Here is a 26,291-nt window from a genome sequence, read left to right as displayed (position 1 = left end):
TTGGAGACGTTCAAGGCGGGCGGACTCGGGAGATAGGAAAAATAGAGGGGACCTGCCTGTTCCTTTGGAGGCTTCCGGAGAGGTCGCATAATTGAATCCCCTGTCTTGTATCAATGCTTCTCAACCTCAGAAGCTTTAATGTGGGGACTTCGATTCCCAGAATTCCCTAGCTTGTGAGTTGAAGTCCAGGTCTCCTGAAACTTACTGAAGTTGAAAAGTGCTGCTGTCCATGATAGTTCTCTATGATAGAATTCCTATTAATATCATTAAACCGTGTATTCTTGGGCTCGTCCACTTTAGGACGTATGGATTAGGGAAGTCTGGGAGTTGAAATCCACACATCTTAAAAAGAGGACAAGGCCGTAACGGCTCAGATTCCCAACTGACCACATACAAGTGGCAGAAAGTAAAGCAGGTGGGAAAAGATACTCCGCTTTCCATCCTTCGTGTGTGTGTGTGTGTGTGTGTGTGTGTGTGTGTGTGTGTGTGGCTTATTGTGTGTGTGTGTGTGTATGGCTTATTGTGTATCTTGTAACTTCAACTATTTTCGGGTTCTGTAACTATGATTCAAGGATCACTCTATATTTCTTGCTCTATGGCCATGTGAAGCGACGCCGCCATCATAAAGACGCATGCGTGATGCTTTCTGTAGTTCCGCCGAAGGAAGATAAAACCTCAATTCCCGGCATCCTCTCCTTCCTTCACCAAGCGCAAAGCCGCGTTGTTAATAAAATAAGATTAAAAGGGAGAGGGAACTCCGGGTCTGTTGGGAGTCTTGCAATTCCCCTCCCCCCGGCTTCCTGAGCGGCTCTAACTGTTTTCGCGAGGACGTTCGAATGCATTTCATTGCAAGCGATTGTGCAAAACATTACCGAGGTCGCAGGGGCTGCATTCGGGCAACAACAAACTGGTTGACATAACAGAGTGGCCGTGTTTAGAGGAACAAGCCACGATTCACACAACAGGCTGAACCACAAGCAACCCATTGCAGCCCTTGCTCACATATGAACCTAGCCAGAGAGGTCTGGGGTGAAAAAGGACGATCTCTGCAGGGTTTTTTGTAGGTCATTCAGTTGCTTCGATTGATTGCGATACGATCTTTTGCCAGAGGATCTGTCACTAGAGGCTTCTTGGAGATGTTACAAAATGCTGCTTTGCACCATCAGTGACCAGATGTAGCCATCTTGTCTTCTGTTGGCCTCCCTTGTGATGCCTCTCGGTTTCAAGCTGATGAGCCATCAGGCACTTCTGTGTTCATTGTATGCCTAAAATATTTACGCTTTAGCTTCCTTAATAGCTCTTCCGGTGCAATATTTGGCTTTACTTCATCTAATCTTGAATAATTTGTTCTTATGGTCCAAGGTGACTTCAACCATGGTCTATTGCACCAAGAGAGCTGCCCTCTCAGCAAACTAAGAATTTACTCAGTGCATAACTGAGACAAACACTGTTACAATCCCCAGTCCTGGAAATATACTGTACCTTGGCATATAGTGGTTGGACTCAGGCAGCACACCCGCCCCTAGCCCCACTGAGGCCACAGTTGTTGGGACTATAAGAACAAAGAAGCCAGGCCTATTTTGGCTCAGGTAAAATGTGCAAAGAAACAGTGAGCCTGATCTCCTCCCTTTTGTGTGCACCTGGCAAGTCCCAAATAAATAAAATAATAAAAGTTCATAGCTGGGCCAAGATCAGCTGTGGGAGGTTCTGATGTTCCTAGAAATCCAGAATATTCTGCTTTCTTCCTAGGATGCACCAGTCCAAAGCTTCCAGGGTGGTTTGTCATTTTCTGGAAGTGAAACTAACAGGAGGCCGTCTAAATCTGAAAAAATTACAAGCCAACCAGGAATGATGTGTGCTAGGAAAAGCATCCTGCAGTTCCAAGGAATATCACAAGATCCCATGTCCAGAATTCACAGTTTTTCTCATCTGTACACCGAGTTAATTACCATAATCTTCTTTCCACCAGCTCTATACAAATCCTAACAACCTTTGTCCAGATCAATCGAGATGCTTCCCAGAGGACAGAAATCTTGAAAATAGCTAAGGTGACCAACCGTCCTCCTTTAGGGAGGCCAGTCCTCCTTTTGTAAGTTCTGTCCTCCCTCGAAAGATGTCCTCCTACATGTCCTCCTTTTCAATATTTGAAGACTAATCTGCAGGGCTTTTTTCCCCTCATAGAATGCTCAGAACAGCATTTCAGCACCTTTATTTGATGGGTTTTTTTTTCAACTTTTGCACGAGGTGTGCTATTCCTGCTATTGGCTTTCGAAAGCCAATAGGAATTGCTGCTGAGCGCGCCAAAACACCCGGCTGGCAAACTTTGCACATGCAAGCTGTCTGTATTATTGTTGCAATGAATAAAATGTTTTTTTTATTTACGATATTTTTTTCTTCAATTTATTTGTGTCCTCCTTTTCATTGTAAAAAAGTTGGTCACCTTAAAATAGCTTATGTGCAGACGTTTAGGCCCTACTAGCCACATAAAAGTCAAATACGTGTGTAACCCCATCAGCACACGGCTACAAGATCCTCACCTTCCATCATTCAAAGGAGGAGTGGCCATTCATTGTACACTTTAGCCTCCAGCCCTCTAATAATCTTTGTTGTTTTTCTCTGCACTCTTTCTAGGTGTCAGCATCTATTTTGCATCGTGGTAGCCAAACTGGATGCACTATTCCAAGTGTGGTTTCAAGCAGGGCAGAGGTGGCCAAGTGGTTAGAATGCAACTCAAGGTTGGCTCAGCCTTCCGTCCTTCCGAGGTTGGTAAAATGAGGACTCAGATTGTTGGGGGCAAATATGCTGACTCTGTAAACTGCTTGGAGAGGGCTGTGAAGCAGTATACAAGTCTACAGTAGGTGCTATTGCTATTGCTATAAAGTGGTGCTGTTTGCATGGCATGCTTCCCCTGTACCAAAAACCCAACCCAGGCTGAGCTTGCCCGGTGCGTGCATGTGGGTGAAATGCAGTTGGCTCATCCGGGACTCAGCAGCTGGGGAGAATCAGACGGTCCTCTGGAAACAGGCGAGGATCCTTCTGCTGGGAGAGTCGGACCTGGAGGATCCGGTTGTAGCTCCCTGGGATGGAAGTTCTCCCCCGACGGGTCTTGCAAGAGACCTGCCCTCGCCTCCGACATTCAGCCCTTCCCAAATTCTGTGGAAATCCACTGAAGAAACAGAAGTTCCCCAAACCAAACCTTGTAGAGGAAATTTTTAATTATTTTCTTCAAGTCATGAAAGATTTGATGTTCGAGGATTACAGTTCAATATATGAGGAGCAGGACAATCTTTTACTCTTTTTTAAAAAATAACCCTGCCACACTGCTGGAAATCTCTCTCCCTGAGCCAAGAAGGCATGCCGAAACACGCCCCAGATTTCCCCCCTCAACCCTTTCCCTCCCTCCCTCCTCCCTCCTTTTCCTCAGTGTTTACGTCCTGAAAATCCAGGGGGTTTTGCCCTCGCTCGCGTCTTCACCCCGATTTCCACCATTAGGTATAAAAAGAGTTTCTCCAAAAGAGGTTTGCTTCGTAAGTGCAGGCCAAGGAGGCAGGTGGGTCAGGAAAAAACAGGCGGGAACCTGAGCATCCTAAATGACATTTTCGAAAAGCTGCATGGAGCTCATGATGTTCTCATCCTAGAGAAGCAGGAGAAGACGAGAGAGAAAGAAACAGAAGGCAAGAACAGAGGTTCAGAGGGAGAAAGATCTCCTGTATCTGGCCTACGGCTTTAGTGGAGCAATTTCCTATCCGGAGGCCGTATGACCGCAATCAAACCCAAAATTTCCATTGCTAAGCAAAGAGAGTCATTAAGTGAATTCTGCTCTATTTTATGTCCTTTCTTGCCAGAGTTGTTAAGTTAATAACACAGTTATTAAGAGAATCTGGCTTTCCCATTGATTTGGCTTGTCAGGAGGTTACAAAAGGTGACCACTCCAACAATACATCCCCAGTAGCCCTGGGAATGCTGCCACGGTCATAAGTGTGAAAAACAATCATAAGTCACTTTTTTCAGTGCTGTTGTAACTTTGAATGGTCACTAAAACAATGAGGCCTACCTGCAGGAAGAAATAGGTAAAGGAAGAAGTATATGGTAGAGCCCAGAGCATCCCTCTTCCCCCGCAGAAGTGACCCCGTGCTTCTTCTACTTATTCCCTTGTGGCCTTGGCACAGCCTGCCTTTGGGTCCTTCCAGAACTTAGAGAGAGACCTCGACTCGCAACCATAAGGAGACCCAGAATTTTGGTCATAAGTCATTGAGAGCGTAAGTTGAAGCACTACATGACCAGGCTCGGTTTTACAATGATAGTAAAATGAGTCACTCCACTCACAAAGTAGATCGGACGGTCATTAACTGAATTCATCGTATTCGATATTCAATGTTTTTTTCCAGCAACCGTAAAAAAAAAATGCCAGAAGCCAACAAAAAATATATATATCCCAATTCACACCAATATGGCTGCCGATGCTGCAAGTTATGGCAATTGTAACTGCAAGGACGGATCGTCAAGACCTTTTTTTAAAGTCTGTCGTAACTTCAAACAGTTGTTCACCGACCGTCATAAGTCGAGAATCACCCGTAGCACTAGAGGCCAAACAGCAGGCAGCACGTGGAGACAGCAGGATTAGCTGCCCCCAGAAGAGGCTGCTTAGAGTCAGATTTGCTGCATTTATTTATAGGACCAAACCCCAAGTGTAAAAATAAGTGACGTATTATCTGCTTCACTTTAGCAGCTAAAATAAGAATTGCCCACTACTAGAAACCTCTAGCTAATGTAACAACTGAGATGTGGATTGCCACATGAGAAAAAAAGAGTTAAAATAATAAGGGGCAGGACCCCAATTCTATCAAATTTGGATGGATTTTATATCTTCCCTCAATAGCAATAGATTAGAACAGGGATAGGCAACCTTGGCTCTTTTATGACTCGTGGACTTCAACGCGTCTCCCCAAATTTCTGGAGTTTTTCTTTTTCACTGGTGCCGGAGTGTGTGTCACAAGTTGCACCAGCAACAACAACAACTTCAACATCCACAAAGCTTTAAACTTAAAACAAGTCCTATTCTGTGTTAAGCTGCAGAATTCCACTGAACTCACCTTTTGACACGTCTCTAAGAATTCCTCAATGGTGACTATGCCGTCCTGATTCTTGTCCATTTTCTGCAAGAGAAAAATGTGCTTTTTGAATGGAAGGTGCCCATCCAAGGGTCTACACCTGGGGTCTTCAAACTTGGCCCTTTTATGACCTGTGGACTTCAACTCCCAGAATTCCTCAGCCAGGCACCGTGCCTAGCTGAGGAATTCTGGGAGTTGAAGTCCACAAGTCATAAAAGGGCCACGTTTGAAGACCCCTGCTCTACGCTGCCCTTGGATGGCCTGATCCGTGCCATTTGTGCCATGATGATGATGATTTCATAATGGCTGGATGCCTTTGTCCTGATCCTATGCTTTAACACTTGCTGACGATGGACAGAGTCCGTTCCTTCATTTTACCTGGAAGAACTTTTCCACGTGCTCGAAAGGAGCGTCTTCCCGCAGGATCGGGTAGGTGTAGCGGCCCATCATGTCATAGATGGATTTCATGATTGCCAACATCTCCTGGTAGACAAGGAGAACAAAGCTTTGACAGCAGCACATCAATATAACAGAATAACAGAGTTGGAAGGGACCTTGGAAGTCATCTAGTCCAACCCCCTGCTTCCAACAAGCTACGTCAATGGAGGAAGCCAGATCCACTTAACAACTGCAGTGATTTGCTAAACAACCGTGGCCAAAAAGATTGTAAAATCTGCCACTGCTCATTGAACGACCGCCTTGCTTAGCAAAGGAAATACTGGTCCCAGCTGTGATTGTCAGCCCAGGGCTACCTGTCAGGGGTTGCAGGGTGGGGGGGGCAATTGCCCCGGCTCTTGGGTATCAAAATAGTATTTGGCTAGTACCTCCTTGGTGATGTAGCCGTCCTTGTTGATGTCATAGAGGTTAAATGCCCAGCTGAGCTTCTCATGCACTGTGCCACGCAGCAAAATGGAGAGGCCGATGACAAAGTTCTGTTCAAGACAGCAGTACAGAGAGAGACCAGTCACAGCCTAGCAGCACGGCGGGGGGGGGGGGACACTGTATGCCAGGCCTGTCAAGACTTAAACCTCTAAGTAGAAATGATCCTTGGCTCCATTTGTTGAGAGAGGTTATAGTTTTAATAGAAGCCAAATGCATCGCAGTAACGCATAGCCAGAACTAAGAATCGTGCGGCAACATCCCTACATTTCACTTCCCCCCCCCCTCTAATTCAGCTGCCCCCAACCTTTTGGGCACCAGGGACTAGTTCCATGGAGAGAGGTTTTTCCACAGACTGGAGGCGGTGTTGTTTTGCATGTTGCCTGCATCCCACGGATGGGGCTTTGCTTGTTTGCGCTGCCCGGTTCCTGCCATGCCGCAGACCAGTGGCGGTCCCCGGACTGAGGGTTGGGGACCCCTGATCTAGCTGTCTCCCATCGCTGCCCACCCCATGCCCAGTCAGGTTTAAGATGTTTTCAGAATGGACACTTCAAGTGAAGGTTTATACACAGCTGCCTTCTTCTCCCAACCGGATGACCAGGGAGCTACAGCAAAGGGAGCTACAGCAGTTACTGTCGCTTTCCCCAAGTAGCCATTACTTTCACTTTACCCCCAAGCATCCCCTCTCCAGCCCTCCCCATAGTTCATGGCAGACTGTCACCGCATGGTGTCAAAGCACAAGCTGCCGCCATACTTGGCTTTGTTGAAAGCAAGACATCTCCTTAACTAGGTTAAGTTATTCAGCAGTTCCTAATTCTAAGGACTCCTCCTAAGGATCAGAATTGTCAGATTCCCTGGATGGTTACAAAGGGACCATTAGAACTCTTGTTTGTGTCACATTGCAGAAATTAATTTGTCCCAGTCTTGAAGTTAAACAAGCCACTGGAGGGGTGTGAATGCAGCAGTTAATATTTAACACACCTAATTAAGTGTTTAGGAATAGAACAGAATTACCATACACAACATTACGTAGAATCCTAGAGCTGGAAGCGATCTTGGAGGGTACATATTTTAAACCAATTTCAAGACACGTGGACTTCAAATCCCAGAATTCCTCAGCAAGCAAGCTGGGAAATTCTGGGAACTGAAGCATCCCCATCTTAAAGCAGCTGAGATTGAGACTCTAAAGGGCATGTGACGCCTCACAGATCACTTCTTTTCATATTAATGGGATTTCTTTGCTTCTAATTTTGGATTCAGAATTTCGTGTTCCTGTTTTTCAGGTCTAGATTTAGTTGGATGAGCCTCTGTCCAAAAGGCTGCAACGAACCAGTGCACAATTATTATCTGCGATTTTTCAATGGACATAATTGCTTTATTTATCAAGTTACCTCACAGCTTCAGGACAACTAAAAGGATTTAAAAGGGCAAGCTTGTACATCTGCATATGAAATTGCTGCCTTTTGCATCTTTTCTGCCAAGTAAAAATGCATTTTTCAGAAATAACGATATTCAGGCATTGTGCTCAATTTTTTAATTAAACTTTTCTTACAGTGTCCACCCACTCCTCTCTTTTCATCAAATTAAGGCAACTTGCATACACTACAAAGACATTGCAATCAGAACCACTGCATACAGGGGCTTCAGTGGAGGGGTGCATGCCAAAAAATAAAGATATCTTTAACAATGCAAGTAGTTTGCTTTAGTTTGGCAAGATTTCTGTTTAAACTATAAAAGAAACTGCTTTGAAGTAACTCAGCATGTCTTTTTAGGGTCTGAGTCTACAGCAAATCAATTAAAAAGGAAAACAAATGTTTAGAAGCTGTTTGAAGAAAACCCAACTCAGATGTTCAACAGAAGCTGGAACACAAGTTTTCTAAGCTGGGGTAATAAAATTATACCATTTCAAGGGCAGTGTAGAAGGTAACTAGGCAGAGGGAGGGGTCAAGCATGTCATCAGTCTTGAGTCCCTTCACATCCACCAAAGATCTAAGTCCAGCCCACCTTGTTTTGACCGTTAGTAGTTCAGATTCTTGTAGAAAGTGTTGGCATGCAATAAACCTGCAGTCATTTGAACTGCTCTAGCTCCTGATTTCCTACACTTGACAGGCAGAAGGAAAAATAACCTTGAGGAACAGGAGAAGAGCCTCAGCCAAGATAAAAGAAATCTGAGTCTGGGGCAGAAATGTAATTTGAGAAAACAGGTCAGACTTGACCCTCTCTAGTTCCTACAATGATCCCTTGAATATAAAGGGAGGAAGGAAGAAACGCATTTAGATTTTATTTCTATAACCTTATAAAGGAGGTAGTAGTTTAGTATTCATAATTTTGGTTTTAAATTTGGTCTCCTTTGAATGTCTGGCATGCCGAGAGGTGGGCAATCCATTGGGCTGAGTGGAGAGGCAGCTCCAAAATGAGAACCACGGATATTTCGCCCAAAAGTTTTCATTTAATGGCATAACATCCATTAGCCCGTTTCCTCCAATCTGAGTTTAAATTCTTGTTCTATTAATGGGAAGGCAGGCAGATGCCCCAAACCCTCCGTATCTTTCTTTCTTGGTCTAATCCTGTTTAATGGCTCCTTTCCATGTTCTAGAACAGGGTTCTTCAAACTTGGCAACTTTAGATTTGTGGCCTTCAACTCCCAGAATTCCTCAGCCAGCCATGCTGAGGAATTACATGCTGGCTGAGGAGTCCTCAAGTCTTAAAGTTGTCAAGTGTGGAGATCCCTGTTCTAGAAAGCAGATTCCACAGCTTTAGCAGCATACACAAATCTCTTCGATCTACTGCCAGGGGTTAGGGAAGCATTTCCAGTTCCTTTCAAGATAACTGCCTTGTTTCCATAGAAAGAGCAAACTTTACAAGATACAGAAAATTCACCTTACTTCAAATCGAATGGCTCCGCTCCGGTCCACGTCGAAAGCATTAAACAGGAAGTGGGCATACATGGTGGCATCTGCAAAAGAAATGGCAGAAGCAGATGAGGTACCAGCCAGAAGAGTTTTTCTTATGCCCCGTAGAAAGTTTCCCTGGGACTCCATTGGAGATACCCCATTGTTGCCATCAGAGACGAATGAAATAAGGTTGCTTAGGCTGAGCAAGGACTGGATGCCGTGCTCCCCAGAGTCTTCAGCACCCCACTTTTGGCCTCCAAACTTAGCAGACCAAGAGACTATTTTTGAACCCAGATACAAGCTAGGCTGGAAAACAAACACCATCCCAGAAAGAACTGAGGGCAACCATTTTGGTTCTGTTGTCAAGGCAAGGATTCATAATAGGTCCATAAAATCACAGAGAATCAAGCTTGTCTCAAGGATGACTTCGTTATAGGTAGTCTCAACTTACAACTATTCATTTAGTGACTGCTCAGAGTTACAATGGCACTGAAAAAGTGACTTATGACCACTTTTCACACTTACGGCCACTGCAGCATCCCCACGGTCACGTAATCAAAATCTGGATTCTTGGCAACTGACTCGTCTTTATGACGGTTGCAGTGTCCCGGGGTCACGTGATTTCTCCCTTTCCTGACTTCTGACAAGCAAAGTCAATGGGGAAGCCAGATTCACTTAACAACCGTGTTACTAACTTCACAACCGCAGCAATTCTCCTAACCCACTCTTAAGTTAAATGTTAAGAGTTGAACTCAACTCTCTAAACTGGCTGGGGAATTCTGGGAGTTGAAGTCCACTGAATATAAGCTATTGAGATGCATGGTGGACTCACCTCCCTGGGGAAAGAATTGGGCGTAGATGAGCTTGAAGGTCTCTTCATCCACGTGGCCGCTCGGACATTCCTGAAGACAAACCACACAGAAGTTACAGCTGGCAGGAACAAATTCCTACCCTGACTCAGCTTTTGGAGTCCAGCTCAGCTTTTCTTCTGCTTCTCCCTTTCTTTCTTGACAAAAAGACCTCGTTCTGTATGCTCACACAGCTGAAACCCGGAGCAAAGGCTGTGGACGTGCCAACTGGTTCTGGAGTACCCTCCAAGGGGAGCCGGGCTGTGGCTGCCCCAAGACGTGAGTCAGAAACTACAGGCTGGGTTGCGTATTTTACAGCTGCTGCCAAGAGCCGAGCATTACAGGAAAGCGATTAAAGATACACGAGGCTGAAGACAGAGGTGGTTTCCTGGGAGAGAGGGAAGTTCTCACAAACTCCCCTGGCTTCCAGCCCAGGCTGAGTCAACAGCCCAGCTCTGTGCCAGCGGAGCCATCTTGAGAAGCAGAGATGAGCCTTGGGGTTCTCTGAGTGTTTTTCTGGAACCGCACCGTTTCTCTTTGGGAAGGAGATGCTGTAAATTGTTGGGGGAAGAGTTTCAGGCAACGGCATGACGAGATTCACATCCATAGTGCTAAGGCTGGAGAACTTGTGGGGGACGGGGGGGGGGTCTGGGGGCCTGGGAGGTCTGTGTCAGAACTGCAGGATTTGCAGATGGTTCCCGGTGTGTACAGGTGTGTGTACATCTACCCACAGGCACAAATACACACCATATTATTTTAGGGTTTACATTGGAGTACCTTGGCTCAATATAGAACTTCATAAAATCCTAGAGCTGGAAGAGACCTTGAAGGTCCTCTAGTCTAACTCCCTGCTCTAGCCAGGAGTCCTTATTCCATCACACAGGAAACGGCTCTGCTAGGTTTTGACTACGGTGATACGGGCTGCAAGAAAGAGTTGGGGACTGCCCGTTGTGTCTCACTATGCTAATCCAGACTTTGAATAACCACAGTTTGTTGAATAAGCTAGATTCATGTGACGGATGAATGAGAACCAAAATCCCCCTTTCATATTGGACAGGTTGAATGGGATCCATTGCTGTTAGAAACATGTAACCAAAACAGGGCAATTTCAGGATAAGAAATACATAATTGGAGATGATCTCAGAGACTGGCTAGCTGAGCCATCTGTTCAGGGCAGAATACACTATGTAGCCTCTGGTGAAAGACCTTTCACCACTCGTGACCAATCCTGGAAGCTTGTGAAGACTTTGTGATAAGCAGTTTTGAGTAATGAAGGAAAAAAGTTTGGGTAGCACTGCTCTAAAGATGGTGAAATAAAGAAATCACAAATGTCACAACGCCTCCGTGTGCGTACATGAGAGAGGACGTACATTCTAAAGGCATCTATTAAAAGAATTATTTAAAAAAAAGAGAGAGAGAAAAGAAGAAGCAGAAACACTCACGTTCTTGAATCCTCTATAGAGGGACTGCAGCTCCTTTTTGGTGAATTTGGTTAGAAGTTGGAGCCGGTCCAGCCCTTCAGGTTGATGCCGGATGGCTGAAAGTTCCAACTCGCTGTCGCTGCTGTCTGTGAAAAGAAGCCAACGGACAACATTGACGCTCCACTGTGCACACAAAAGGCACCACTTGGATTACAGGCAGGCCTCGACTTACGACCACTCGTTTAGTGACCATTCACGGTTACAACGGCACTGAAAAAAATGACTTACGGCCGTTTTTCACAGTTACGTCCTTTGCAGCATCCCCACGGTTATGTCCTCAAAATCCAGACCCTTGGCAACCGGTTCATATTTACGACGGTTCCATGTCCTGCAGGGCACGTGGTCCCCTTTTGCCACCTTCTGACAAGTCTATGAGGAAGCCAGATTCACTTAACAACCGGGTTACTAAGTTAACAATTGCAGTGTTTCACTTAATGACTTTGGCAAGAACGCTTGTAACAACAGAAATTTTGGGCACAATTGTCGTCGTAAGTCAAGGACTACCTGTAATAGAAATAGAAAATGAAGATGCTAAAGTCACCCTGGCAACTGCCACACAACATGCCAGACTGAACAACTGTCGACAAAAAAGACAAAAAAAAGTTTGGGCACTGGACGTGGCAGTACCTGGAGACAACAGAACGGAACTAAGAGAACTGGAGAAGACAACAAAACAGCAAGACCTGTACATGGACGTAGAACCGCTGTGGCAAAAGAAAGCAAAGCTGGCCTCAACAGTCACTGGCGCCCTGGGTGCAATCCCCAAACAGCTGGAGCCCAGTAGCCCCAAACTATCTGGAAAGCATCAGGTGATTGACGGTTGCCACGACAGGAGGCATTGCTTTATTCTTTAAAAAGTCACAGGAGGCAACTTCAGCAAATAAATATCTCTGTTGCAACCACACTGCCCCCCCCCCCGATTCATTTGCCTAGTCCAGGATCTTGTGGTTTGATGCTGGCAGAAGAATTCAATAACCCCCCCCCCCTTGTCCTGACTCAGCAGAACCACCTTTATGCCATGGGAGCCAAGGGCCTCCTCTCCAATCGCATCCAGTCTCCCAGATTCACTGCTGTGCTTTTCCTCACCTTAGGACGATCTCTGTTTGACAGATTTATGATCAGGGTTTTTTATTTATTATTATTATTACTTTTCCCAAACAAGCCCTGAAAGGCAGTGGGAGATTGCCTGCTTCTGGGCAAGGGCAGAGCAAGGCATGACACAGCAATGGTGGGGAGCTTCTTTCAAAAACAGGATGAGCAACACCCAAGAGCCAGGCTAGACCCACCCCGAGCTTTTGGCTAGAAAGGCTGACTCAGCCCCACAAGAGCTGGTTATGTGGGCTCCTGGGGGTCTCAAGTGCTCCTCCCCTGTTTCTCTTGAGACATCTGGGGCAATTCTCTCCTCTTTGCTTTTTTCCCTTCCCCTCCCTCCCTCTTTCTATTTCTCCTTCCTTCCTCCCTTCTTTCTATCTCCTTCCTTCCTCCCTTCTTCCCTCCCTCCTGCCATCCCTCCCTCCCTCGTCTCCTACTTTTTTCCTCCCTTTTCTCTCTCTCTCCCCTTCCCTCCCTCCCCTCCTGGAGGGCTTTTGCCAGGGGGCCAATGAAGAGGCAAGGGAAGACATGGCCGTCCTTGAGGCCACTTTGGATGTGTTTCAGGTTTTTGATTTAAGGCTCCAGCAAGCTTTTCCCTTTGATTGGTATTTTATCGTGGAGTGTTAAACTCTAAAACTTTTAAGAAACCCGGGTAAAAGATTTTCTTTAGCTCCTGCTCACCTCCCTTTGCCTCTCAGCATCCTGTCTCAATTTAATTTCTTTCTGCATTTCGGGTTTTGGGGGGGGAGTCTGGGTGTGAGGTGAGGATACTGTGGACAAGTTTCCAACCAGGAGTCATACCAAGAAAAGATTGTGTATAGTCTGTGCAAATTTCCCTTGCCAATTGCCCAACTCCTGATTTCATCTGACTATTTGCTTATAAGATCAGAGTAATAAGGATATCTTAAATGGAAAACTGGCAGCTGTGAAATAAGAAAACAGTTTTCGGTGTCACCTTTTTCAAAAATGCTCCTGGATCCCACAAGGGCCTACGACGCATTCTTGGAAAACTACAAGGGTGGCAAATGGACTTTGCTGGCAAGAAGTAGTCGAGAAGATGGCCTTAAGCAGCCTCTTTAAGTATTGTTGCCAAGAAGCAACAGATGGAAACTAATCAAGGAGAGAACCTAGAACTAAGGAGAAAATTTCATGACAATGAAAACAATTACCTGTGGAATGACTTGCCTTCAGAACTTAGGAATGCTCCATCACTGGAGCTTTTTAGCAACCATTTGTCCAGAATGGTAAAGGGTCTCCTGTTTGAGCAGGGGGTGGGACTAGAAGACCTCCAAGGTCCCTTTCAACTCTGTTAATCTGTCAAAACAACAGTCCAAGAGGCGATTGGAGTCCTCACATTTAAATTGGGTTGTTGTTGTTAGTTGCGAAGTCATGTCCGACCCATCGCGACCCCATGGACAACGTTCCTCCAGGCCTTCCTGTCCTCCACCATCTTCTGGAGTCCATTTAAGCTCACACGTACTGCTTCCGTGACTCCATCCAGCCACCTCCTTCTCTGTCGTCCCCTTCTTCTCTTGCCCTCCATCTTTCCCAGCATTAGGCTGTTCTCCAGTGAATCCTTCCTTCTCACTAGGTGGCCAAAGTACTTGAGTTTCAACTTCAGGATCTGGCCTTCTAAAGAGCAGTAGATGAACTGGGTAGATGATGACAAATCCCTTGGGAAGGAGGGAAGGAGGCAGGGAAGAACTGCCCTAATTTGTCCTCTTGAGAAACGGAACCTACTTTTATCCTAACATATTTGGACTGTAAAAATCGAGGTGATCTTTAGATGACAGCAAAGAGTTGAGGGTTACTGCCACCTAAGAGTGACCCAGGTTTTTCAGCCCATTTGTGACAGCCCTAATGCATCTGGGTCATATCTTCTTTTGCAGGGCTCTGAGCTGATTTTAACCATGCATGCCCTTCCCAGCCAGCCAGAGCCCTACCTGCTTGACTTCATTCAAGCTGGCCGAACGTTTGGGCCCATCTAGAGAGGGTGGTGGTCACCATGGATGGTCAAATCTCTCAGCCCAAGCTACCCCTTAGCTGTGTGGAAAGATTGGAGAAGAACATGGTATGTGTGCTCTGCTGAGCTTCTGGAGGAAAGATGAGATGGGGTTTATAATGGAGGAATCCATCGATCAATCAATGATTGGGCAACATGATTTAAGGTGTGGATGCTCCAACACTGGAGGCTTTTAAGAAGGGACTGGACAACAATTGGTCGAAAATGATATAGGGTCTCCTGCTTGAGCAGAGGGTTGGACTAGAAGACCTCCAGGGTCCCTTCCGATTCTGTTATTCTGTTATGTTCTACTGCCTTCCCAGTGCTGGGATAGCAAACAGGACCAACCAACCTGCCCTTTTAAAGATAACAATCCCCCCCCCCCGCCGCCCTTGATTTGTGGTTCTAAAGAAGAGTTCTGCGGATATGCAGAAGCTTCGTGTCAGCCTCAGCTAGACGTTTGCGATGCTTTCTGTGTTTATCTCAGGTAACTGGAGAAGACAACAATCTCAGCTTTCAGAAGATTCCTTCAGAAGCCAGGAGAGGAGAACAGCAGCGGCCAATGAAAGGAGAGGCTGGCCTACTGCCAGTTGGGTCAGAGTAGTAAGTCAGACAGGAAAATGGAAGCGGGGAGGTTTGGGACAATAGCATTTAACGAAGGGAAGACTTTACCAGCAAGATCTTCGATGGGAATCAAAGAAGTTTGGAAAGAGAGAAAGGGAGAGAGAAAGAGAGATAGAGAGAAAGGGAGACAGAAAGAAAGAGAGAGAAAGGGAGAGAGAGAAAGAAAGAGAGAAAGGGAGGGAGGGAGAGAGAGAGAGAGAGAGAGAGAGAGAGAGAGAAAGGAAGAGAGAGAAAGGGAGAAAGACAGAAAGGGAGAGAGAGAGAGAGAGAGAGAGAGAGAGAGAGAGAGAGAGAGAGAGAGAGAGAGAGAGAGAAGGGGGGGGATGGAGTCGTGTCAATCAAAGACAGGAAAGGCACATTCCCAAGTTACCTTCCATGGACATGGGTTCCAGGATCCCGAACTGTTTGAGGACCGCGATGAACAGGATAATGACCACAGCCACGGCGCAAAGCTCCATCCCTTGGATCGCCATGGCCAGCCAGTCTCCTGCGATGGGCGCAGGGCAGTTCTGGAGGCATGTGATTCGCAGCCCCCGTCCGAGGCCGGGCCGGCTCCCCTGGGAAGGCGAGTGCCAAGGCGCCCGGGTGCCAGCAGCCCACTGCCTGGACCCAGCCGGCTCACATCTTCCAGTCCTGCCGCCCCTGGAAAGGCTGCCGGGCAAAGCCCCCCCTTCAGGTTTGGCCCCGGGGCCGTCGCGGGGCAGAAGCGGGCGCCGGCGAGGAGGAGGAGGAGGAGGAGGGCAGACCGGGGCGGGCGGGGGCGGCGCGGCACCCGAGCGGGGCCTCTCCTGCCGGGCTCATGAAGGAAAACGAGCAGGCAGCGGCCAGCCGGCAAACTTTCAAAACTTGGCAGGAGAAAGTTCTCCCAGCAGAAAAAGGTCCCGCTGGCCGAGCAGCTCCGGCTTCTTCCCAGGCTGGGGCGATGTCATGGCTCCCGAGTCTCCCGGGTCCGCCGCCGCCTGTCTGGTCCGGCGCAGGAGCCGGCAGGGGTCACCCCGAGTTCCTCCGAAGCACCCCGGACGCCCTGCAATGCACCGCCGATGCCGGAGCAGAGAGTCGCCTGATCGCTGCTGGCATCCCGGCTGGCTGCAATGCCATTGGCTGCAAGGGCGGCTATAGAATATCAGCCCCCACCCGGGGGGGGGGGAGGAGGAGGAGGCTGGGAGCTTCTCCTCTGTGTCCTGGCAGAGCCATCCAGGATGCAGGAGATCAGGGTCACCATGGTGACCACGCTGTGGTCCAGCCTCATCCTACGGACAGCGGGCATCAAGTGCAGCCTCTCCAGGGCAGCTGGTTTCAGAGGCCAGGTGGGAGAGCGGAGCAGAGGTGACGGGCTCAAACTTTGGGGCAGGGGGTGGGGAAATGAAGATGCTTAATCTTGGAGGTTTCCAGTTCAAGGGTCCACCCGCTTCTCCTCCAGGATCAAATCTCAACTCCAAACATCTTTTTTCTTTGTCCTTTTCAATTATTAAAAGCCAGCGCCCTTGAGCGTGTACTTTTCCTGAATGGACGGGTGTCTCAGTTCCCATCTTGGAGAGAAAATTAAGAGTGATTCAGGGTGCGGGTTGAGGGATATCCTTGTGAAAACATGGGCAGGTGGGGAACCCTTTTTTTAAAACGCTCTTGCCCCCAAAGCTGCTGCCTGCAAGGCTCGCAGGATGATTCAGAAATGGCCCCTTGATAGGCAGCTTTGGAGTGAAGAGGAATTGGAGAGGAATCGCTTCAAAAATGTGGCCAGTATAAAAGCCCCCAGCAATGACCAGTTCTGGAGCCAAGGAAAGAGCCTCCCCTTTGGTCACTATATTATAAAAAAAGATGTTGAGACTCTGGAAAGAGTGCAAAGAAGAGCAACAAAGAGGATCAGGGAGCTGGAGGCTAAAACATAGGAAAAACGGTTAAAGGAATTGGATATGGCTAGTCTAGAGAAAAGAAGGCCCAGGGAAGACATGAGAGCAGCATTCCAATATTTGAGGGGCTCCTATGAAGACAAGGGGGTCACTTTATTTTCCAAAGCCCCAGAAGGCAGGACAAGAAACAACGGATGGAAACTAATCAAGGAGAGAAGTAATCTGGAATTAAGGAGAAACGTCTAACAGTGAGGACAATTAGCTTGCTTGTCTCCAGACGTGCTCCATCTTTGGAGTTTTTAAGAAGAGACTGGACAGCCACTTGTCTGCAGTGGTCTCGGATCTCCTGCTTGAGCAGTGGGATGGACTAGAAGACCTCCAAGGTCCCTTCCATCTCTGTAATTCTGTTAGTCTCCATTTTTCCATGACAGATTCTCCCATCTCTTATTTCCATGTCTTCATCACAATCTCCAGCCTGCTTCCCTCCAGATGTTCGAGACTTCAGCTCCCATCCTTTGCCTCCACAGGACCACCTGCAGTCTGGGCATCTTTGAAAAATCCAGTCAGTTTGGATTGTGAGCTGCATGCATCCCACCGGTGCAGCATGTGACCAGAGTTATAACAGGAAAAAAAAAATGAAAAAACTGCACTCTCTGTCCTTTTTGCAGATGGATCGCCACAATTTAAGAATGTTGCCTTCATCAGAAAATTATTTTAAAAAGCTCAATCACTCAGAGCAGAGAGCACAGGGAATGTTGCTTTGTGTCCTGTGGCTTAGCAAGTTTGTGCCCCTTATCTTTTTCTGTTGTGCAGTGGCTTTTTTAATTATTCATTTTAAATGCTGAATGACTGAGAGACAAGCTTGTTCGTAACCTCACAAAAAAGGACAGCACAAATCACAGGCAAGGAGAGGAGCAAGCATAAAACCAATTCATTTAAAGGGGGGCGTAAACCATTTTCTTTCAAGAAAGGAGAAACTCCGCCTTAATATAAAATCGTGTAGCAGGTAATTCCACTGGACACTCATGCAGGAAACAAAAAGCTATAGAGACAATCAGTGAAGAGCAGACGAGATGCATGCAAAAAAACCCCCCAGTTTGGTCTAGTGGAGAAGGCACCAGATTAGAAATTGGGAGAGTGTGAGTTCTAGTCCCACCTTAAGCCTGAAAGTCGGCTGGGTGACTTTGAGCCAATCATTCTCTCTCAGCCCAACCCACCTCACAGGGTGGTTGTAGGGAAAATAGATAGAAGAAGGAGTATTATGTATGCTTGCCACCTTGAGTTACTTATGGACAAAATAATAAAGGTAGGTAGGTAGGTAGGTAGGTAGATGATAGATAGATAGATAGATAGATAGATAGATAGATAGATAGATAGATAGATAGATAGATAGATAGATAGGATGAGGGCCTAGAAAGAAGACATTGATCCCTGTTTCTCTCCGTGTAAAATATTAAAGATGTTTAGAGGGATAAAAACTGCAAGGCTGCCTTCTCTCCACCCAGGGTGCATTAGCAAAGATTGGCCAGCCAATTTGATGGATGCCATTGGGCAATTCAGGGATGCTTCGGCTGCTTTGCTGGCCTCCTCTCTAGAAGCATCTCCCCAAAGATTTTGTTTGGGCCAGCCTCCAAAACAAAGACTTCTGTGTTGGTAATAAAGATCTCTTCCAGCAAAGTGTTAGAAAGAGAGCGAGGAATGAATGGTTGGGTGCCCAAGAGGCCTTTGCTGGAAGTATCCAGGTGAGGGAAGAGAATGCGGCCGTATCTTTGCTCCAAAGCCTAGGCTCGGGTTGCAAGTCTATTGGGACTCCTTTGGGCTAACTAGTCAAAGAATAGCTTACAACAGGATCTGAAAATGCTTTCAAATCCACTCCATTTTGCAGTCTCCACCAAGCTCCATCTAAATCCTATTTGGTTCCACCTTAATCCCATCCCACCTGTCAATGCTTTTAATCTTCCTCAACACTGGGAGAAATTCAGACATCCTATCCACCCCAGGCTGCTTATCCAAACTCTTTCCATCCTGAGACAGATTCCATGCTAGAAGCCATCAACGGCCAGTTTGGTCTAGTGGTGAAGGCACCAGGCTAGAAAGTGGGAGACAGTGAGTCCCAGTCCCACCTGAACAAAATCCAAGAGTTGTAAGGGTGAAAGGTTGAAAACAAGTGCCTGGCACATTCTGGAAGCTCAACAACGCTACACCTTGAGACAGAAAAATGAAATACTGTATCATTGCTTCACAAACTGCCCAAAGTACATTTAAATTGCAGCAGTCATAAATAATAGCAAACAGATATCTGAGAGTATAATAACTTAGGTTGCCCCAAAGGCAAACATTTTCCATTTTTTCCCTCTTTAATGCTGTATTTCCAGTGAAAATGGAGTTGGAAGTGGAATCCACTGGAGTTGGGGGACCAGTAAATTATATAAGTAAATTTCATACATGGTCAAAGAAGTCAAGATGGCAGCCAGATCCATGAAAGCAAAGCCACCCTTTTGACCTCCTTCCCACTCTCCCATACTCACCCCGGTCCCTGATGTTTTTGCTAAAGCCACGAGTTCAATTGATTAGTCAAAATGAGCACAAAAATGTTTAACTTAAAGCACGGAGAGCTGTAGGGAATGATCTGTCATAGGTGTGTCTCTGCTTGCCTCTGACCATCCAGGAAGAGAGAAGAAAAATAGCTGAGCTAAGCCTGGTTCCCCACCCAAAGGAGTCCGAAGACCCAGGAGAGTGTCCCCTGACACTGCTCTGTTTATAATGCAGACAAAATTCCCATTTTTCTCTCCTGCCCCCATGGGTCAGGCTTGAAACCTCTCTCTTGGGAACAGGAAGGACCGATCTCTTGTGATTGAAATTCTGACGCTTGGCAACTGGTTTCACATGTATGACCATCGCTGTGTCCCGGGGGGGTCACATGATCCCTTTTGTGACCTTCTGGCAAGCAAAGTCAGTGGGGAAGCCAGATTCACTTAACAGCTGGATTATTAACTTATCAACTGCACTGATTCACTTAACAACTCTGGCAAGAAAGGTCGTAAAATGGGGCAAAATTCACTTAACAAATTGCTCACTTAACTATAGAAAGTTTGGGCTCAGTTGTAGTCATAGATTGAAGACTACCTGTATTCTAATTCCAGGAAGACATCAAAACATCCCCGTCTTTCACATGGAGTTTCATCTCAGCCCAGAGGCGTTTGTGCCAAATTGTTCTTGCTCTTCACTTCCCTTCAGAAAGAAACTGCTCAGAAAGGAAGGCAGGAGTATAATTTATTGGCCAGGGTATGGATCATTAAAAAAAAATGGAGACAACTCAGCTGGGCTGACTCTTGCTACAGTCCAGATAATTAGCTGAACCTGCTCCAAACGTTTCTTCTGCTTTTCACCATGACTTGCCCTTCTCCTGCTCACTTTCTCTCTCTCATTTCTTTGTCCACCTTCTTCTCCTCTTTCCCTGCAGTCCTGCCTCCCCTAAAGCAAAACAGAGAAGACCGGATCCCTCTGTGGTTGTTTTAAAACAGAACGAGTTACCCACAGGTAACACCCCAAGTCTCCCCACGAGAGGTTCCGTGACCCCCATAAAAGGAAGTTCCTGGGCTCAGAAGTTCAGCTTTGGGTACTTGGATGGAGATTCAGAAGATCTCGGAGACGGAGGTAACAGCTGTGGGAGTAGTGAGCAGGTTGGAAATCCCCTTAGAAGTTACAGTATAGTCAATTATTTTTGCTGCCAAGAAAACTATCTGGAATCACAAGGAATCAAGTTCAGCTTACCAGAGATTTTACCTGGCAATAAGAAGTCAGCCAGGACTGATCTTGAAAACAGCCCGTCAAGATTAGATCATGTTAGCGTTGATGTTTTAGTCTCCAGCCCCCCAATCATCTTGAAAAAAGGCTCAAGAAGGCAACATTGCATTTACCATAAATAAGGACTGTATTTTCAGTCCCTGGAATTCTTCTTACTGGTCTCCTGCTTCCCACAATAGACATACTTTTCCACCGGCCTATCATTAAACCGCTGCCTGCCAAGTTTCCAGGTCCAGGCCCAGCCGAAAAGCTTCAGCCTCAAGGCAGAACACCTAGGCTGGGAAATCAAAAAAACATCCTGGGCCATTTCTGAATCTCTGCCAAAGACATTTCACGGATATGTCAAATCATCACTAGGAGCTCAACTCAAGGGTATCTGTATTTGTACTTTGCACCCCAAGTTTGGCAGGCTATCGGAGCTGTAATTTAGACCATTCTGGAGAATCAGGAGTTTAAGGTGGGGACAATCAAGGGCAAGAGGTTGGCTGTGCACGCTTGATCTACGCCTCACGCTTTTCTCTTCAGAGAAACAAAGCATGTTGACATACGAGGATGCAAAGATGCATGGCCTGCAGATAAATCATGACACTTTGGTGCTATATCACAGGTGTCTCTGGGTGGCTTAAAAAAATAATCAAAGTGGCTGCCGCAGTGGTGCAAACATAACCATAGAAGAAAAGAGGGCAGAACGTGGGGATGGAGTGGAAAGAGGGATCAGCCTAGAATCCGTAGGTGACCACGAGCAGACTAACTAAGCCCAAGCACCCTGGAATTCCAAAGACCCTTATCTAAGCAGGAGCTGACCATTAGCTGAGAAGATTCCTGGGCATAGGCTTTTAGCAATAAAAAGGACCTTCACATGTGAACTTGATCTTTCACATCCGATAGTAACCCTGCACTGTTTTTTCATATGTGGCTCTGTTGACGCCTGGGCACTGCACACTTAGAACTTCACTTTTTCAAAAGCACTGATAATGATCATTGGCGTGGCCCCCATCTTACCAGCCTTTAAAGCAGCGTTCCCCAACACTTCCAGCAGCGGTGGCGAGGGGGGCAGACGGGATGGTTCCACGTAAGTAGCGGTTGACCTCATGTGCGCAGCATCATTTGCGTGAGCGGCAGGAGCGCATGCATGCTGCTCAGACAAATGGAGCTTCGCATGCACATGCACTTGTCCGCCCACCACGTGTGTGGCCCGGTTCCGAACAGGTCATGGGCCAGTACCAGGCCACAACCCAGAGGCTGGCGATCCCTGCTTTAAAGGGACATTAAAAATAAAGATGCAAACTGTAAGTAAGTGGGCAACCTTTGGTCTGTTTTTATCTCTGTGGGTGGGGGAGAGATTTGAGGGCTGCTGCCTGTGGATGATGCTGCCTCTCAGATTTTTATTTTGATTTTTGTAGTTTAAGCTGCCCAGCCTTGCCGAGGTTGGGCAACCTAGAATTTTAAATGTTTTATTCAATAAATAAATCACAGCAGCCACCCATCCACATCATGACTCTTCTGCTCAAGAGGGGACTAGCTGCATCTTTGCATCTCGGGTTAAATGCAGGACACTTAATTTGGACTGAGGGGAGACGGTGGTTTGCATTAGTCTTTTAATAAATGATGCCGAAAGAGATCTCTGTATTGGATGGTTTGATTTATACAGTAAAGGGTCTTTCCTTCAGAAGCCCGAGAAGGTTCTTGTTCCTTCTTCTGTTCCCCCCCCCAAAACAAGCAACCCTGTGAGGTAGGCTAGGCTAAGAGAGAGAGGGACTAGCTCCAAGTCAGCTAGAGAGTTTTGAGGGCAAAGGTGGACTTGAAGGGCTGGCCCCAAAGCCTCTCCTACCACTCAGTGTTAACTCTGAACCAGAGTTTTCATGGAAGGAAGGAAGGAAGGAAGGAAGGAAGGAAGAAAGGAAGGAAGGAAGGAAGGAAGGAAGGAAGGAAGGAAGGAAGGAAGAAAAAAAGAAAGAAAGAAAGAAAAAGCCATTCAAAGGATGCTCAGGAAAACACCATCCCTTCAGCTGAGCCCAAAGCGATGCTGCCTGCGGCCTCCTGACCACCTTTGCCAGCAAGGGGCATGTTTAAGTGAAATCGGAGCAGCCTTCCTTGCAGGAGACGAGCCCAGCAGCACTGCAGACAGGCTGGTTAATGCAGCAGTGGCACATGGGAGGCTGGGGGGGGGGGCGTAGGGCCAAAGGGGGGCCGGGCGTCATCAGAGCCACAATGCAGAGAGCAGCCAGCTGGGGAAGGAGGGAAAGAGAGTGGATGACGGGGTTGGGCTATTAAAGTTTGCCTTCCACACAATTAGAGACATGAATTATTAAGAGCCCAGAAAGGAAAGAGGCTGTTTTTAATAAACTATGAGTAAGCAGGTATTCTTCCACTGTGGTAAGAGCAGTCGAAGGCAATCAATCACAGCCTCATCTCTGTGCACTTTAATGGTTCTGGATATTTATCTGAGTTGATGGTTGTGTGTTTAGCTGTGTCCCTGGGAACAGGCCAAGCATGTACTTAACACGGGCATTCAATAAACGAAAGGTAATAAACAGCAAAGGCCAAATTGGGGTTCAAAATGGGTGTGGGTGGGCCGATTGAAGTCGCAAGGGCACGAAGAGGCTGTTGACATCTACACACACACAACACACACACACACACAAACACCTTGAGAAACATAGCTGACTTGTGCCAGCCTCCCCCCAAATCCACCCCCCCCCAATCATTTGCAAACACATAAAATAAAATCTTTTTCCCCCTCTCCCAACTGGAGCTGAAGGACCATTTTATTAGCCTGGTGCCAGAGGGCAGAGCTGGGTTTACACATTAAACTTAAACCAGTTTAGTCAAAGATCATTACTGAGTTCATGCAATATGTTCAGACAAAGAAGCAATATGATGGGTTAACATGATGGCCCCATTCACAAAGCTGGTTAAAGAACTGTTTCTCAACCTCGGTAACTTTCAGATGTGTGAACTTCAATTTCAGCTCCTAGAATTCAGCGTGGATGGGGAATTCCGAGAGTGGCGGCCAACATATTAAAGTTACTAAGGTTGAGAAGCACCGATTTAAAGCAGCTGGTGGAAGGCAGGACAAGAAGCAACGGAATCAAGGGGAGAAGCAATCTAGCACTGAGAAGAGATTTCCTAAAACAGTGAGAACAATTAACTAGCTTGCCTTCAGAAGTGGTGGGCACTCCATCATTGGAGGTTTCTAAGAAGAGACTGGACAGACACTTGTCTGGAATGGTATAGGTTCTCCTGTTTGAGCAGGGGATTAGACTAGCAGACCTCCAAGGTCCCTTCTGACTCTTTTATTCTGTTATATTCCATAGAGATATCATTGGCTACAGCCCTTGCAAATCCAGAGAGGATTTTCCCTTTTTCATGTGCAGCCTTTCAGCCACGCCAAAGCCACCCATTTCTGTCTTACTGAAATCCCCAAGATTCCAGGGGTGGAAGGGCATTAAAGTTAGGAGGATCAAATATCCCTGAAATGGCAAAGTGGAACTTCTCTATGGTGCACTTTTCCTGTTCAGCTTTCAGGGGTTATATGAGGTTTTCTGGAAGCCAAGACTTGTGTAAACATTACATTTGGTGCTGGCACATGAAGGAGCTGGAGAGAAGTAAAAAATTAACCCAATGTGCTGAACCTGTTGGTTTTCAGAACTTGGATCAATTTTATTTGGGGGGGGGGGAACTCTTTGAAAATGAATGAGGAAGGAGGGAGAAAAAAGCTAGTCATATCAAGTCAAGATGGATATATTAAATATAATATGCATTATTTTCCTTTGCTGCTCTGTGGCTCTGCGAAGAATTAAGTGATCCATCACTGGAGGTATTCGGAAAAGAGTGGACAATCATTTGTCTGGGATGGAAGAAGTTGGAGAGCCAGTTTGGTGAAGGCGCCAGACTAGGAATGGTGAAACCATGAGTTCAGGTCACACTTTGGCCATGAAAACCAGCTGGGTGACTTTGGGCCAGTCGCTCTTTATCAACCCAGCCTACCTCACAGGGCTGTTGTTATGGGGAAAAGAGGAGAAGGCGGGTGTGTTGGATATGTTCACCGGCTTGAGTCATTCTTAAAAGTCATAAATATTTGGGATACAAATACATAAACAATAAACAAATGGAATAAGGACTTCCATCCTGGGCAGGGGGTTAGACTAGAAGACCTCCAAGGTCCCTTTCAGTCCTAGGATTCTATGATTCCAGTCAGAAATGTCCTGTCTTTTCCCAGCCACAAAATTGGCTCCAGTTCTGTTGGTCCCTAAGGCTGGAGAGGAAGACGCCCCCAATTGCCAGCGGACAAGGGGTCAGCAAGTTCTAACTCTTATTCAGCTTGCAAGGGTCTGCAGGGGAATTTTCGATCCAGGAGTGTCCAGTTCCAAAGAAAAGCTTGTAAAAACATCCTTGAAAAAAAAAAAGAATTCGCAACAGACTTCCACATCTGCAAATTAATATTAACCCAATGCTAAACGTCTGTCAAAAATAGAACATAGAATCATAAGATTGGAAGGGACCTCGGAGGTCCTCCAGTCCACCCACCCATCCCAGGCAGGGGGCCCTAGACCATTCCAGACAGTGACTCTCCAGTCTCTTCTTAAAAGCCTCCAGGGATTATTAAATATAATATGCACTTCCACCACTTCCAAAGGCAATTTCTGTTCCACTGGTTCATTGTTCTCACTGGCAGGAAGTCTTAGTCCTGCTGTAGGTTGCTTCTCTCCTTGATTAGCTGTCCTATTCTTTTGGTCAAGCATCTTTTACTGTAGAGAGGGGTTAAAAAATATCGAAACTGAATTATCTTTTGAAAATAAATTTGCATGTATTGTTTGATTTCAGATATTTCATTAGGCTTTTTGTAAGGTTTTCTTGATTTTGCTCCTAATATTTCCTTTGTAAGCAAAATTAGAAACATTTTATCCTTATGAATTTCTTTTGGAGATTCAAATTTGCCCTATAAAGTGACCCTACCAAGACTAGTTTTGCACATTTCCACAGACTATCTCTACCTTGTAGAATGACAGTTCTCCCCATGGGTGTGGGTACGGGTGTCTGTGTCTGTGTGTAAATTTCTTTAGCACTGCCTCTGCCTTTGAGGTTTGGATTGAGTAGAGTCTTTAGCTGAGAGCTTCCTCAGCGCTCCGATTACATCAACAGCCAGTCTCTTCTCCTTGGGTTCTCCTAGCTGAACGCTCGAGATGCATTAATGACTTTTATGGATTTTATTGTTAGCAAACAGAAATGGCCATCACACATAAATGATCAGTATGCTTTGTGCTACAATTTGTCATCTTTCAAGATTGACTGCTCAGCACAAAATATAGACGCTGGATTTAAACCAGTTATTTTAGTAGCAATCATCATACAATAAAAATAAAATAAAAGCTAACAAAATTTGCCAAGGTTCCCGATGAAGAGGCAAAGTTCTAGTGCGAGAAAATTGGCTGTATTCAAACAAACGTTTCCCCCCCTTCGTTTTTGTCATCCCTTCAAACACCGTCTTTTGTACACGCGTTGTATGTGCATCTCACAAACACATGCATGTTGGTGCAATCCTGCCTTGGTCAAAATAACCAAAGCTCTGAATTCTGTGGATGCATCTCTGCGATGCCATGAGAATGAGAAGCCCTGTGAAGTACAAAGTTTAATCATTAAAACTAAGCAGTATATTTATTTCTTGCCTAGCTTTAACCCCAACAAATCCATTATTTAAACTCA

General features: G+C 46.2%; 1 protein-coding gene across 3 annotated transcripts in view; it reads right to left on the bottom strand.

Moving 5' to 3' along the window:
* Positions 1-3,387: 3,387 nt before the first annotated feature.
* The window catches only part of KCNIP3 (potassium voltage-gated channel interacting protein 3), a 35,397-nt gene continuing 12,493 nt past the window's right edge, over positions 3,388-26,291 (bottom strand). The window contains exons 1-8 of one of the 3 annotated variants that reach the window (XM_039324232.1): positions 15,302-15,972; positions 11,175-11,299; positions 9,717-9,786; positions 8,876-8,946; positions 5,936-6,043; positions 5,490-5,594; positions 5,094-5,156; positions 3,389-3,634 (exon numbers count right to left, since the gene is read on the bottom strand). In XM_039324232.1, coding sequence (XP_039180166.1) covers positions 3,587-3,634; positions 5,094-5,156; positions 5,490-5,594; positions 5,936-6,043; positions 8,876-8,946; positions 9,717-9,786; positions 11,175-11,299; positions 15,302-15,404 — 693 coding nt within the window. In that variant the 5' untranslated portion in view covers positions 15,405-15,972 and the 3' untranslated portion in view covers positions 3,389-3,586. Of the gene's footprint in view, positions 3,635-5,093; positions 5,157-5,489; positions 5,595-5,935; positions 6,044-8,875; positions 8,947-9,716; positions 9,787-11,174; positions 11,300-15,301; positions 15,973-26,291 lie in introns of those variants that run through there. The other 2 variants (XM_039324233.1, XM_039324231.1) reach the window with 2 other exon arrangements.

Source organism: Crotalus tigris, unplaced genomic scaffold, assembly GCF_016545835.1.
Source record: "Crotalus tigris isolate CLP2741 ecotype Arizona unplaced genomic scaffold, ASM1654583v1 scf7180000024293.1627790, whole genome shotgun sequence".
NCBI classification, from domain to species: Eukaryota; Metazoa; Chordata; class Lepidosauria; order Squamata; family Viperidae; genus Crotalus; species Crotalus tigris.
This window is presented reverse-complemented; position numbering and strand designations above follow the sequence as displayed.